Raw genomic sequence first — 14,310 nt, forward strand, 5'->3', positions numbered from 1 at the left:
TGACTACAAATGTCTGTGTTCTCCAACATGTAATCATTTGATCTTGGTATTACATGAGCAGTGCTGTACATGAAGGTATATCTCCTCCACATGTCACACTAGGTTTAAATAATAGTTACATTAGTAGAGGTGGAACAGGGTGGAACAGAGGCAGATGCCTGACAGCTTATGCTGAAACTGCCGAAGACTTGATGAGGAAGTTGTGTTAGCCACAGCTGCGTCACTGCTCAAACTGACAGGAAGAAAGCACCACATGGTTCTGTTTGTTTCTCTTAACAATTCATCGGCATTTGTTTTTTCCCATTTTTGTTTGTGCACAGAAAGGCTTCGAGGCAAGACCTATCCTAAACCCCTATTTATTGCTATTACCCAAGCTGTTTTTGCCCTGCTTTCTCTTTGGCCGGTTACGTAGCAGGGATTGAGAGAGGTTGTTGGGGTGTTTGGGGCACAGGGGCAGATGGCTCTTGGTGTGTAGCGCAGTGGAAAAGCCACGGTGTGTGGAAGAGTGGAGTGAAAACTTAAGGAGAGAGGATTCAGCAGACATGGGATGTTGCAGTGTAACCCCGATAACCAAAGGAATCGATGACGTGGGTCCAGACGAGATCGAACTTCTGGAGATTGATGGAGTAGGGTAAGCACATGACTTCCATCAGTGTAACTCTTTTTACCCTGACATGTCAGATGTGCATCATGTTGTACTGTACTTCCTGATTTGGACACGTTCCATGCACATGAAAGCCAGTGAGGTTTTAAAATAATGAAATCTGTCTAGACTGTCTAGACTAGACAGTTGTCGATGTATCAGGAAGCACGACTTATTTTGCTATCTGTAGGGAAAATGATAAGTTCAAAAATTGACTAACGGTCAGTTTCTCCTATTATATAACTGTTGAATATTAAAGATTTTAACCTAGCTTGATAAAGTTAAGCTGCATTTTTTAACAATCACCATTAAATTCACTTTCACTAGTAGGGTTTTCCAGAGGATACCATATTTGCAAGTAATGATTTTAAACAGGTAGTCAGCGATGTGCCTGCCATTTTAGATATACCTACTCTTGTTGAGGTTAAAAAGGACGTGTCTGAATTAGTTGGCATACTGTTCATCAGTTCATATACCATTAGTAAAGTCATCAAAAGTCATTAAAACCAACCAGGTTGCCCTGAGAAGGATGAATATTTTGATGTTTCCAACATGAACATAATGTTTAGTTAGAACACATTATAAATATATTTCACTATTTTCCTTTTATTTAGGCAGCAGTTTAGAAAACTCAAGGAGGAAGCCATAAAGGTTCTATGTAGAAACCAACAACAGTGTTTTCCTATCATATTTTAAGAACCTTAATTATCCAAGTATAATTATACAACATAGAACGGTTCTGTAATGTTTTATTAGCTTATTAAGATTCCTAGTCTCTTAAAAGGGTTCTAATATAATAAAATCATTGGAAAGCTATCAGATCTAGCAGCTGTGACTGATCGAATAGAACATGTTCACACACAGGCTACAGAATTGTATTGTTTGTGCTCCAACTATGAAATAATTTGCCCAAAATAATTTACAGGAGGTTGTTAATATAAGAAATAAATAGGTAATCCAAATCCAGATGTAATCTTACACGGTGTAAATACAGTCATTGTTTATTTAGTCTTGGCTACCTTGCTCAGCTTAGTTTTTTTTCTCTGCATACATTAATATTATGAGATTTTCAGGTTATACTAAACTGAATTTCCGTTTTATCATCTGCTGCACAGCACATGAAAAATAATTCGCTGGATGAAATCAGGCAAAAGTGAACATTTGGCAACGTGGAGGACGGATATACTAATAAGCTAGCAAAAGACCATTTGTTTTAGGTACTTACACCAATTTTTAAAGCAATTTTTGAAAGTACACAAAAAGCCCTGCTAAAATATCTAGTCTTTTGCATATAAATATATGTAAATACTTGTGGGTGTATGCCATCAGCTACACCACTGGTATGAACCATGCTGTTTCAACCTAATTAGAACCACTTCTGCAACTTATGAAGCGGCACTAATATAGTGCGAATAACTGAAAGAGTAAAGCGTTTGTGAGCAGTCTAGTGGGTTCCACAGGGTTGGGTGCATCAATCCTCTCATTAGGAAACTACAGGGATTAAGCTGGGAGGTAATCAGAGGCTTACACAATGGATGTGTTCAAACTGTTAGAGTGATAGGGATCAACCACAGCAGCACCTTAAGCAAAAAATCCCACACCCATCATGACAGGATGCCCGAGGCAACACAAAACCACTTAACATATGTGCTGAACAACTTAAACCAGTAGATGACAAGGAATGCTCTAATACTCTAGAAAAAGAACTTTGCTGCTTACAAGCAGAGATACTGAGCCTGTGGGAGTAGGATGGTCACTATTTACCCCTCACTGCCCTCTTAAAATAATCAGCTTATGTTTAGAGGCCCGTCTGGTTGGGCAAAGCAGATGCACAGAGGAAGTAGCTCAGGATGAGACAACTAATTAGTAAACGTAACCTTATATCATTAGTAGCCAAATCTCTGGTCTGGATTACATTTACAGCATTTTGACAGAATGTTTAATCTCATTTTTATACAATTGAGCTGTAATCCAACATCTTAACCACTGACGTACCACTTCCCTAAATTAGTAGTAGGTATAAATAAGTTTCATTAAGTAGAAGAATGTATCTGGTACCACAAAGTGGTTGATAATTTCTATAGTGCCAAATACCATATCATATCAGTCCAGCTACTGATATGTTTTTGGAAGATTGGGGACAGAGGGTAGAGGAAACTGACCCACACACAGAGAGAACACAGACAGCACAGACACAGGCAATGACCTGTGATCAGACTGGGGTAAAGTCAGAGATATCTCTATCATTTCAGACACTCCTGCTTAAGGCGGCCAGATCATTGACAAAAATGGTTCTTTAAAACCAACCGAATGAACAAGATGCAATTAAAGGTCCTAATATGGTCTTGTATTTAGTAATGAAACAGCCTTTATTTGTCACATATACATTACAGCACAGTGAAATTCTTTCTTCGCATATCCCATCCTTGGAGGTTGGGGTCAGAGCGCAGGGTCAGCCATGATACGGCGCCCCTATTCAAATTATATAAATTCAGTGACAAACCACCATTACATGTGAGAAAACAAGCCACTAATATCCCCCAAACAGCCAAATGCCTCAGGAAAAAACACAAACCTAGCAACCCTGCTCATACTGTACTATGAATAAATCTGATACATGTCTATGCAGATGGTGCGGTATTTCAGGGATTATATTTGGGTGTGCCATAAAGAGGGTAAAGGTGCAGATGACTCTGAAGTGAAAATGCGCAAAGCTCCAAATTGTTCAATTAGCACCTTGCTAATGCTCAACATTATGATTCCCTGATATTAAATAATAGAATAATTTACATGTATTTATACACCATGAGGCATAGTACCAGAGTAACTCGTGTACTGACTAAACCTACGATTAAATATTAAATAAATAATGAACACTTGCATTAACCAATGTTTATTTAAAAGCAGTTCAAACGTGAAATAGTTAAGACAACAGTTAATTAACGCTTATTAGTCATGTTAAACAGCAAGTTCAAACAGTTACATTCTGTAAATTGAACTATTAACCCGATTATTAGAAACACTCATTTAGTGTAAGATATTATAAGGCTTATTTTTAATGAATGACAGAAAAAGCACAGTTCGTTAAAATATCAAAACCTAGAGAGAACACATTTATTAATGCTTTAGTTATTATTAATATTAGCTAAGGAAATATGAATACAGTATAAATACTTTGGGTTCTTAATAGAAGTGTTAGTATTTTGTGGATTATTTATTTTTTTTGCTTAAGTTAACTGGAGCTGTATATATTATGATCTATATTTATGGCATTCGGCAGATGCTCTTACCCAGAGCTACTTACAGAAGTGCTTTTGAAGTCTCTGTTAGTGAATGCATCGATACTGGTTCAACAAGCCACGGGCTAAAAACACTATCAGGCTAAAACTCTGTTGTAGGAAGATTTTTTTCTTTTTTCTTCATTTTTTCTTTATTTTTTATTTTGTTTAAATGAAAGTGCTAGCTTAAGCATTTCAATTGAAATCAATTGGAATTTCAGTATTGTGTGCTGTTTCTAGGTTGTGGACTTTAGGAGAAAGCAAGCTGCAGATTTCATTAAAGAATGAGACAGATGAAACTCCACCATGCTCTCCACCTGCTAGGAATCTTACAAAAGAGGAACGCTTATGTGATGTATGTATATATGTATATATTCCTATTATTGCTTTCAGAATGACAATATAAATAATGTATAATCTACTGATATAATGCTATGCTTCTGTGGTGGCTCAAGTGGTTCAGGCTCTGGATCGTTGACTGGAAGATCAGGGGTTCAAGTTGCCACTGTTGGGCCCTTGAGCAAGGCCCTTAACCCTTTCTGCTCCAGGGGCGCTGTATCATGGCTGACCCTGCGCGCTGACCCCAACCTCCAAGGATGGGATATGCGAAGAAAGAATTTTACTGTGCTGTAATGAATATGTGACAAATAAAGGCTATTTCTTCTTTCTTTCTTTCTTTCTCTTTCTTTTCTTTCTTTCACTTAAGGCCCCAGATCCAATCCCTGTGAAGCAGTCCGCTCAGAAAAGGATCTCACAGGTACGTCTGCAATTTTAATACATACCTGCATCGTGCCAGGTATACACGTCTCTCCTGCTCTATATAAACTAATCACTATATCAGAAATATTGATTGTAAATGTGTTGAACAACAGTATGTTAAAATCAGAAGATGTTGATTAATGCTTTGAGAAGTTTCATTGCAAGGTTTATATTATTGGGTTTGTTCTAATACGTCATATTTTCGATAATCCCATCTACACAGGGAAGATTATAAAGAAATTTAAAAATCATGTGTAATTGCTGATCTGGTGAATTTTTCTGTTTATTTAGTATTTTTGGAAGGAGTTCCTAGTGTCAGCACTTTGTTACAGTCGGAGCTAAAGCTTAATTTTCAGGCACAGTGTAAAAAAGTGCAAGCACTTTTATTTATTTATTTATTTATTCATAATATTATTTACTTGTTTGTTTGTTTGTGTTAGAAAAGAAGGCTTTGCAGCTTCTCTGTTACATCGTTTTTTTCTTAATGACTGCATGAGTCTTAACAGGAAATAACTTTTTTTGTTTTGTGGTCTAGTGTCATTTTAAAAATAAATATGGTAAAAACTGGTGTGTCATAATAGTGATTAAAAAATTCCAGGACATGATGTTATTGAAAAATAATCCAGTTTGCTGCATCACACCGCACTGTCATGGGTTATAACCCTATAAAAGTACAGCCCCATTGTCTTGTATTCCTAATATATCAGGTCATGATAATGAAGTCATGTGTTCCTAATAATTTGCTGTATCTGTGTACTGTAAGATGGTACTCTGGTGCCAGACTAAAAAGGAGCTACACCAAAAGCTGTATGCATGTCCAGTCCGAGACTGGGAGGGACGAGAGCTCCATGCTTATGGAGACATCATTTACTCTTCTCTAGTGCTTCTACAGAACAGCTACACGAAGGTAACCAAGTAGTTTCTGTTGGTTAATACACTTGGAAAAGTTGAAAAAATGAAAAAAATAAACAAAATGGACAAAAAACGCAATTAAAATAAATTACAAAACACATTATCTGTGAAGTATTGGAAATATTCAGTCTAAGGAAATGGATATAAATGGATCTCATCTTTCCACAGGTTCTGACTGAAAGATATCTGGTTCTTTTTTCTTTCCATTTATTAATACTTGCCCTGGACAACTCAACTCATGAGTTCATCTATGAGGTATGTCCTGCAAAACCACATTTTACTTTCTAACATCCTGTTGCTTTTTGTCGTTATCAAAGTGTGTCTCTTTATTTTGCACTTCACCAAGGTAATTTATCACGTCTTCCTGTTTGCTTTTTTTTTTTTAATGAACAACTAACAGCCAGTATTTTTAGCATCCCCATAACTACCACAGACCTGGAAGGGTTGCCAGCTCTGTCTCTTGAGGCTGACATGTATATAATAATCACTGTAGTCTTTGATTCAAAGCTTTCTCTCAAGACTCACAATACTTTAGAAACACAAAATAATCCAGCGATTTCTTTTTATATCAGAGAGACATTTTAAAACAATACAATAGAACCACAGGTGAATTGGCATGGAGAATGTATATACTGAACTTTCTTCCTTATGTAACCTCAGGGACTCATTCCTTTCCATAATCACCTCTGGCTTACTCGTTATAGCTTTGTACATTCAGATTTCTGTAAAGCTGATTTGTGACAATGCTGAAAGCACTATACCAAATCAAACTGCAATGAAATTGAATTGATTCTTTATTGAGACACATCCACATGGAAAATCAGAGACATAATCAGGCCATAATCTCCCTTTAAACAGTTAGATTCGATTGCCGCAGTCGTCTTTTAGAGCTATTAAGTGGCACAAAGTGAAAAGTAATAATCTTCAGCCAAACAATTCAGGAAGCATTGGTCTACCACACATTAAAGCCATTACTGGGTTGCACAATAAAAATGGTATTTTCATTGTAGCCTTGCAATGAATCCGTATCTAGATAGCAGTCTCCCAACTCTAAGAAGTCTGTTGTCCTTAATGTCACTGTATTAAACGACAGTGAGTTTTGTTACAGTTAAGGTATTTGAAAGCAACTCAGTCAGTACATAAAGTCTCAAGATACCTACAATGTATCTGACTTCACAGTATCTAAAAGTCATGACTAGTTCCTGTCTAGAATAATTTGGTTTTCTCTACATTTACCCAGAAAGGGGATTATTGCAATGAAAGCTTGACCAATATGAATTGCACATCTCCAAAAACAAGCGATTCACATACGTTATAATATGAAGGTAATTTTTTTATATTATAGGCACAGTATCTACAATCCACAAGACCTTTACATATTTCCTGTTGCAGATATTATACGTCAAACATTCAATACCACAAATACACTTAATCAGATTTTGGCTGAGAAACTGAACATAAAGAAAAATCATGATCTCAAGAAGTATCATATGACTGCACAGTCAGTGTTACTGTACTGATCGCCTGATAAATTGTAAAACCTTGCACCAATCACGCGCTACATTGCACCATACTTTGTGCACATAATAAGTTATATGTACAAATCTCCACAAATCTTAAAAATGTAAATAGAATTCGACAGAAGGGGGGGGGGGGCACTTGTCAGCACTTTCTCATTAACTTTATTAGGAACACTTACTGTACACTTACACATTCATGCATTATCTAATCAGCCAATCATGTAACAGAAGAGCAATGCATAAACTCATTCAGGTACAGGCCAGCAGCTTCAAGTACTGTTTACATCATCCATCAGAATGGGCATAACTGTATGTTGATGATTTTGACCATGGCATGATTGTTGGGGATTTCCACACACAACGGTCAGTAGAGTTTACTTAGAATAATGCAATAAAGGAAAAAACAAAGAGTGAGCATTAGGCCTGTGGAAGGAAATGCTTTGTTGATGAGAGACGTCAACGAAGAATGGACAGATCAGTCTGGACTGAAAAAATAGAAGACTACAACACATTGAAACTTGAGGTATATGGGCTACAACAGCAAAAGACCACATTGGGTTCCACTTCTCTAAGCTAAGAACAGAAAGATGAGGCTGCAGTGGGAAGAGGCTCACCAAAAATGGACAGTTAAAGACTAGAATACCGTAACATGGTCTGATGAATCTTGATTTATTCTGAGGCACACAGATAAGGGTCAGAATTTGGCAGCAGGCAACCAGGCTGGTGGAGGTGGTGTAACGGTGTGGGGAATGATTTTGTAACACACATTGGTCCTGTTAATACCAAGTCATGGCAACAATTTACCTGTCTTCTAATTGCTGCTTCTGGTATGATAATGCACCATGTCACAAAGCGAAAGATGGTACAAAGCGAACTGGTTTCATGAACATGACAATGAGTTCAGTGTTCTTCACAGTTAAAGACTTTGAAGCCAGTAAAACACATTTGGGCTGTGGTAGCATGGGAGATTCATAGCAAGAATGTGAATCTGAAATGATGGAATTCTATCACATGGACAACATGGACCATAATCTAAAAGGACATCTTGTGGAATCCATATGCCATGAATAATTGGGGCTGTTTTGAGAGCAGAGCTACTCTATATTCGTATAGTGTTCCTAATAAAAGTTAATATCATAGAAACCTGACAGTCATCCGACTAGCTAGTTAGTGAAAAGTCTGATGAATAATGAAGGACATCACTCATCATGTGATTAGACATAGGACTTAATTTAATACCTATTAGCAACAGAATTTAATGTGTAACATGCAGAATAGAACTGAGTCAGGCCTTTGGTCACTGATGAGTCAGTTAGGCATTTCGCCACTACTTATCTTATGACCGGGGGAGACCATATAACCTTTGTAACTTATAAAATTGTTTGTATTATTTTGCAATCACATATTCAACAGGCAGACAAATATTTCTCCTTGTTTTTTGGGGTTTTTTTAACTAGGTTTTTGCTGACAGTGGCTGCATTTTGCTGTTTAATGAGAAAAGGTTGAGTTCTCTTTTTTTAGCAGCGAATTAGCAAATACAAAAAAATGTGGTTAACTAACATCCTTGCTAATGGCATGAGATTATTAATGTTGGCTTAAATCTTAAATTGTTGGCTTTTCTTTTTTTTAAATGACTTTTAATTCGGATCGCAGTGTTGTAAATAAGTCCATATCAAAATAACACAATAAACACGATCAGGAAACTTACTTCTTTTGTCTTCTCATGAGCTTCAGGAAATTCAGATGACACAACTTCCTGTCGATCATGTGACTTGAGGAATAATATTTTTTGGGGGTGAATGTGTTTCAGGTAACAGGGTTGTTCTGGGACACTAAAATAAAAGTTTTTCATAATCTATAGCATGAAAAAAGAATGTTTCAGACATGAGAAGTTAAATGGATTTACACAATAAAGCAAAAATAAAAGTATTTTAATTTAATTCATAATTTTTAAAAAAAAAAAAGTTGTAGATAAGTTACTTATCTTCATAAGTAACAGTAGTGTACATTACTGCATGTGTATTACATGCAATGTGACTGAGAGAAATGGGAGATTTCTATTTGCATGCACACTCCAATGCACACTGCACTAATTTGTTGTAATATTCTATTGTATGATTGTTTTCAGTTCATATAATTGGAGTTAAACCTGTCACTCTGATCATACTTTGTGTGCAGGGCATACTTCCTCTGTCAGCAATTGAGGTGAAAGTGATTTCTCAGCAGGACCCCTGCTCTCTACACATGTTCGAGATCAGCGGTTAGTTAATCTTCCTGTGTTAAAAGCATTGTCACAAAATGCGCAACAAAAACTATATATATATATATAGACTGGGTAATAGATTAAGACATTTTTTGTTCTTTGTTGTCCTGCACAGGACCCATGGTGGACTCTAAGATTTTCAAGTGTGCCAGTGCTGCTGAGCGAAAGATCTGGATAGAGAATATAGAGGACAGGAGATGCAAGTCCCTCAGACAGCAGCTCAGCCCTTCACACAGTGCTCTCTCCTATCTGGTACACCACACACACATGTACAAGCATGTCAGAAATAGTGCACAAATGCCATATCATCGTATGAATTTGCTGACCACATGCTCCAGTATTAAATGTAGTCAGTAAAAGTATGTAAACCTATGCTATTCCTCAAACAAGATTACCAAAAGTTGTAGAAGATTACAAAAAATAGTGTGGAAAAGGCATCATGATCTCCTCTGGTGCTTCAGTCTCATACTCCGGTTTTTGATTGTGTGGGTTTACCGAACCACATTTCCTATATATATTTGAAGAGATGTACTTTTGATATACGAGCATGGCTAAGTATATTTGGAGAGTGAATGTGAGAAGAATATATTTCTGCTGTGGAAAGCAGTACACTAGTGCACTTTTTTATATGCTAGCATTTGGGGAAAAAAAGTGTGTGAGTGTAAATTAAGTATGCTAGCATTTGTAGAGAAGTGTTTTAGTGTACATTTAGTATGCTAAGAGAAGTGTTTTTGTGTACATTTTGTATGCTCGCATTTGAAAAGACGTAAGAATACTTTTAGTATGCTAGCATTTAAAGAGAAGTGTTTGAGTGTGCATTTAGTATGCTATCGTTTTAAAGAGAAGTGTTTGAGTGTACATTTTGTATGCTAGCATTTGTAAAGAAGTGTGCAGGTGTACATTTTGTATGCTAGCATTTGTAAAGAAGTGTGCAGGTGTACATTTTGTATGCTAGCATTTGAAGAGAAGTGTATGAGTGCACATTTAGTATGCTACCATTTGAAGAGAAGTGTTTTAGTGTATATTGTGTATGCTAACATTTGTAGAGAAGTGTGCAAGTGTAAATTTAGTATGCTAGCATCTGAAGAGCAGTACAGTGGTGTGCACTTTTATGTGCCAACATTTGTAGAGAAGTGTGTAAGTGTAAATTTAGTATGCTGTCCTATGAAGAGCAGTACGAGTGGTGCTAGCGTTTGAAAACAAACACAAGCGTGTACTTTTTTTAAGCTAGCATTTGAAGAGAAGTGTCTTATTATACTTTCTATATGCTAGAAGTATTACTTTAGTTTTAGATGTAGTAATAAGGGTATATAAAATATCCAAGTACTAAGCTGAACTTAATTATTGTCCATGTAATGGACATGTGGAAAAATAACTTGATTCAATAAACCAACCAGTGAACATTAGACCATATTGAGGCTGATGTTTGTAGGTGGTTCAGTGCTTAAGTGGTAAAATGTTTGACCTGTGCTCTGAATGTGTGTTTGAAACTTGCGAATACTCACAGCATAAACTTCCTGCTTTCTGAAATTTTGAAAGTCAGGAAACAAAAGCGAAAATTCATATACTTTTGCGAGATGGGCATTTTAAATTCTAATTGTTTTGCCTCGATAAATAAGGTGATAAATATAATATCTGTGTGTTATTTTGTTGGTTAAATAAAAATCTGATTCCATTTTATATACAAAAGATATCAAATATAAAAGATCATTAAAAAAATTCTCAAGCTCACAAACTTTGATACCTGTGTATGTATGGTTAATGGTAATGTAAATGTATAAGCAGATAGATATGGTTATTTTAAATTGGGTTATTAATAAGATGTTCTGGAAAAGATTATAGATATTACTGTTGCTCTCGAGCTGTAGATGAAGTGCTTGAGAAAATTGGCTCAAATGCGCCATCATGAGGACAAAATGCCACACATCAGTACACTGCATACTCCCAGACTTTAGCAAATTGCTTTTTGTTATATTTATTCAACCCAGCCATGGAAAGACAAAATAGCAGTGTTTTTTCTCTCTTTTTCAGTTGCCATGTGATGAAAACTGGAAGAGGGAGGAGTTAAAACGGTATCTGCTGAGGTCTCCCATACTGCAATGGGAGGGATCCCCTATCCAGCACATGGGCCAACCTGCCTATCTCTCATTGGTACATATCAGCAATACACAGAGACAGGTGAGTGAGAGAAATCAGATAAGTACACATGACTCCTTTTATAGTTAAATTACATTCTCTATCAAAGTGAGGGTTTGCTTTTGCAGGGATCTCAGGAGCGTCTCTTAGTGCTCTTTCCCCTGGATCTCCTTATCCTGTCTGTGGACAGTCAGAGGCTCTGGGTTCAATACGAGGTGAGAGTATATGAGCGATTTAGTTTAGGAAAAAAAATGTAGTTTCTGTTATTGTAATATATTGAATTAGGATTTTTCTCGATTATCTGGTTATTTCTTGAACTGATATGTTTCTTGGAAGATAGCTAAGACTAAAAAGTAAATCAAAACATTTTCATCATCATTTTTGTGAAATATTTTTATGACTTGAAGTATGTAATAGGCAGAGAAATCTTTTGTCCAACTGTAAGATCCTTAAGAGTATTTTCTGGACCACTCTACATGTTGGTCAGCATTATGTTGTTGTCCAACAACGTATTTGTTACTGGTAACTGATTACAGGTTCATATTACAGGGTCGCCTGCCACGGAAGAGTATCAGAGCTTTGGAGAAATCTGCCCGGCATGGGAGACTTGAATTTGAGCTTACAGGTAATTCTGTAAGTTGGCATTAGGACACCAATAGTTATGAGAGTTTGCGGACTGCAGCTGCCACAAACAGTTTTGTTCTCCATCAGTAAACAGTTCTAACTTCAACAAAGTAGACTTTATCTTATATCTAGGATGAATTTCCTGGTTACATAATTGCACCTTTTTAACCATATAATACATAGTTAAAGAGAAAATCTGGTGTCAACTAGATGAGGTTCCCTTTTGAGTCTGGTTCTTCTGGTTATACACATGACACCTTCCTAAGCATTTAATATTTCATATGTATATATATATATATTCATTTTCTACATTCTAGAACAATACTGGAGATTTCAAAACTATGAAATAACACACATGGACTTAAGTAATCCATATGTAATGACAACAAAAAACAGTCAGTTGTTATTTTAAGACACGAAGGTCAGGTGTTCTGGAATAGTTCTTGCAAGAACAGTATTGTCAAGTGCATTTGCAAAACCCATCAAGCACCATGATGAAACTCGCTCACATGAAGACCATCCCAGGAAAGCAAGACCAAAACTTACCTCTGCTGCAGAGGAGAAGTTCATTTAGAGTTACCAGCCTCAGAGATCACCAATTAACAGCACCTCAGATTAGAGCCTTTATGAGGCTTTACAGAGCATCAGTAGCAGATATATATACATATATATATATATATATAGATAGATAGATAGATAGATAGATAGATAGATAGATAGATAGATAGATAGATAGATAGATAGATAGATAGATAGATATCCTGTACTCGGTGCATGGTAGCAATGAAAAGCTGCTGACCCCATTACACAGTGGAGGTTTTGACAGGAATCATGGTGATATTCCTGATTAGTGAGTTTTCTAAAATAAATAAATTAAATTAAATAAAGAACATAGCTGCTAACGCCTGGGACATTTTTGCTCTTTTGAAAAGGAAATTCCTCCTGGGAATATTTTAACATTTGAAGTAGGAAATTATAGCACAGAAAATAAATGTTGAATGGTTTTGTTTTGTTTTCTTCTTTAAGGAGAATTGATGGAATCTCTATTGGTCTCATGCACTTACCCAGAAGACTACCAGAATTGGATTTTCCAATTACAACAGGTAAAAATGCAAAATCAAACAAAATTCAAAATCCCAAATCGAATTTAACTTGCAAAGCTCAAATTTGATTTATGTGTCATGTTTTTCTTTCAGCCTGATAAGACACAAACTTTTCCTAATCACACACCTCCGCCTCTCATACCGAAGAAGCGCAGAAGCTGATGTCAGAAAATAAAGGCATACAACAGTCACTGCACAGGTTCCCAGAGGTTACTACTGGTTTCTGGAGTAGCATCTGTATTGCAAATTCCATGTTTATCCTGCTCTGACGTACCAAAATCAACTAATCATATAATTACCTGCACTTATTTGGGACTGTTATATGGGTAAACATGTGTAGCAAGTGTCTGGGAACCTGTGGTCTGCATTAGTGGAAACCTTATGTCTTCAAATTACCTTTAAACAGAATCATGTTCTTTTTAATCTGCTCTGCCATGTACAGTTTCTGTCCAACAAAAATATTCTAGATTTGCATGCAGCAACTTGTACAGATATGCTTTTCATCTTAATGTAATTAAAATGTTTAGATTTACTTAGACACCTCATTAGATGCCAGTGAATTCTTGCAGAATGCATGTATGTGCCTTTACCGATCAAAGCCACGAACTTGCCTGCTTTCTGAACAGCTTTGTTTTCTTCATAAAACAAAATGCTTCTCTGAGGCGTAATAAATTACTTTCATTAGACGCACATTCTTGAGCTGCTGCAGTAGATCTCTCATCTTATTAAGCTCAGCTCTTATTTTGCAACCGTCACTACTCTGATTTAGAACAGTCGCAAACCTGGAGAAACGAAGTCCAACGTTCTTTGGTATTGCTGTCACAATAAAGCTATTCAGTTTACCTCATACCTTGTCTCATTCATGCCTGTGGGCCAGAGATATGAGCTGATCTGGAATAGGATAGCCTCAAGTGAAAGTGAGAAAGTCATCTTTGTGAGGTGAACATTAGAGTGAATGCAAGCACAGACTCTCTGCCTGGATACAAGTTTTGGAATCAAGCCCCTTTCTTTAAAAAGCAATAAATCTGAACATCAAGGAAAGTAACTGAGCTATAGTTGACTTACTTTTTAT

The 14,310-nt window shown here is 36.4% G+C and overlaps 1 protein-coding gene across 1 annotated transcript; it reads left to right on the plus strand.

Annotated features, from left to right (window-relative positions):
* Positions 1–220: 220 nt before the first annotated feature.
* Positions 221–14,085, plus strand: LOC131365823 (uncharacterized). The gene is made up of 12 exons (XM_058409697.1): positions 221–631; positions 4,162–4,276; positions 4,628–4,678; positions 5,444–5,587; positions 5,761–5,847; positions 9,291–9,372; positions 9,491–9,627; positions 11,407–11,553; positions 11,640–11,726; positions 12,061–12,136; positions 13,162–13,238; positions 13,332–14,085. Exons 1-12 carry the CDS (start codon positions 543–545, stop codon positions 13,398–13,400), a joined length of 1,161 nt encoding a protein of 386 aa, XP_058265680.1. The 5' UTR covers positions 221–542; the 3' UTR covers positions 13,401–14,085.
* Positions 14,086–14,310: the final 225 nt, after the last annotated feature.

This window comes from Hemibagrus wyckioides, linkage group LG15, assembly GCF_019097595.1.
Source record: "Hemibagrus wyckioides isolate EC202008001 linkage group LG15, SWU_Hwy_1.0, whole genome shotgun sequence".
Lineage (NCBI taxonomy): Eukaryota > Metazoa > Chordata > Actinopteri > Siluriformes > Bagridae > Hemibagrus > Hemibagrus wyckioides.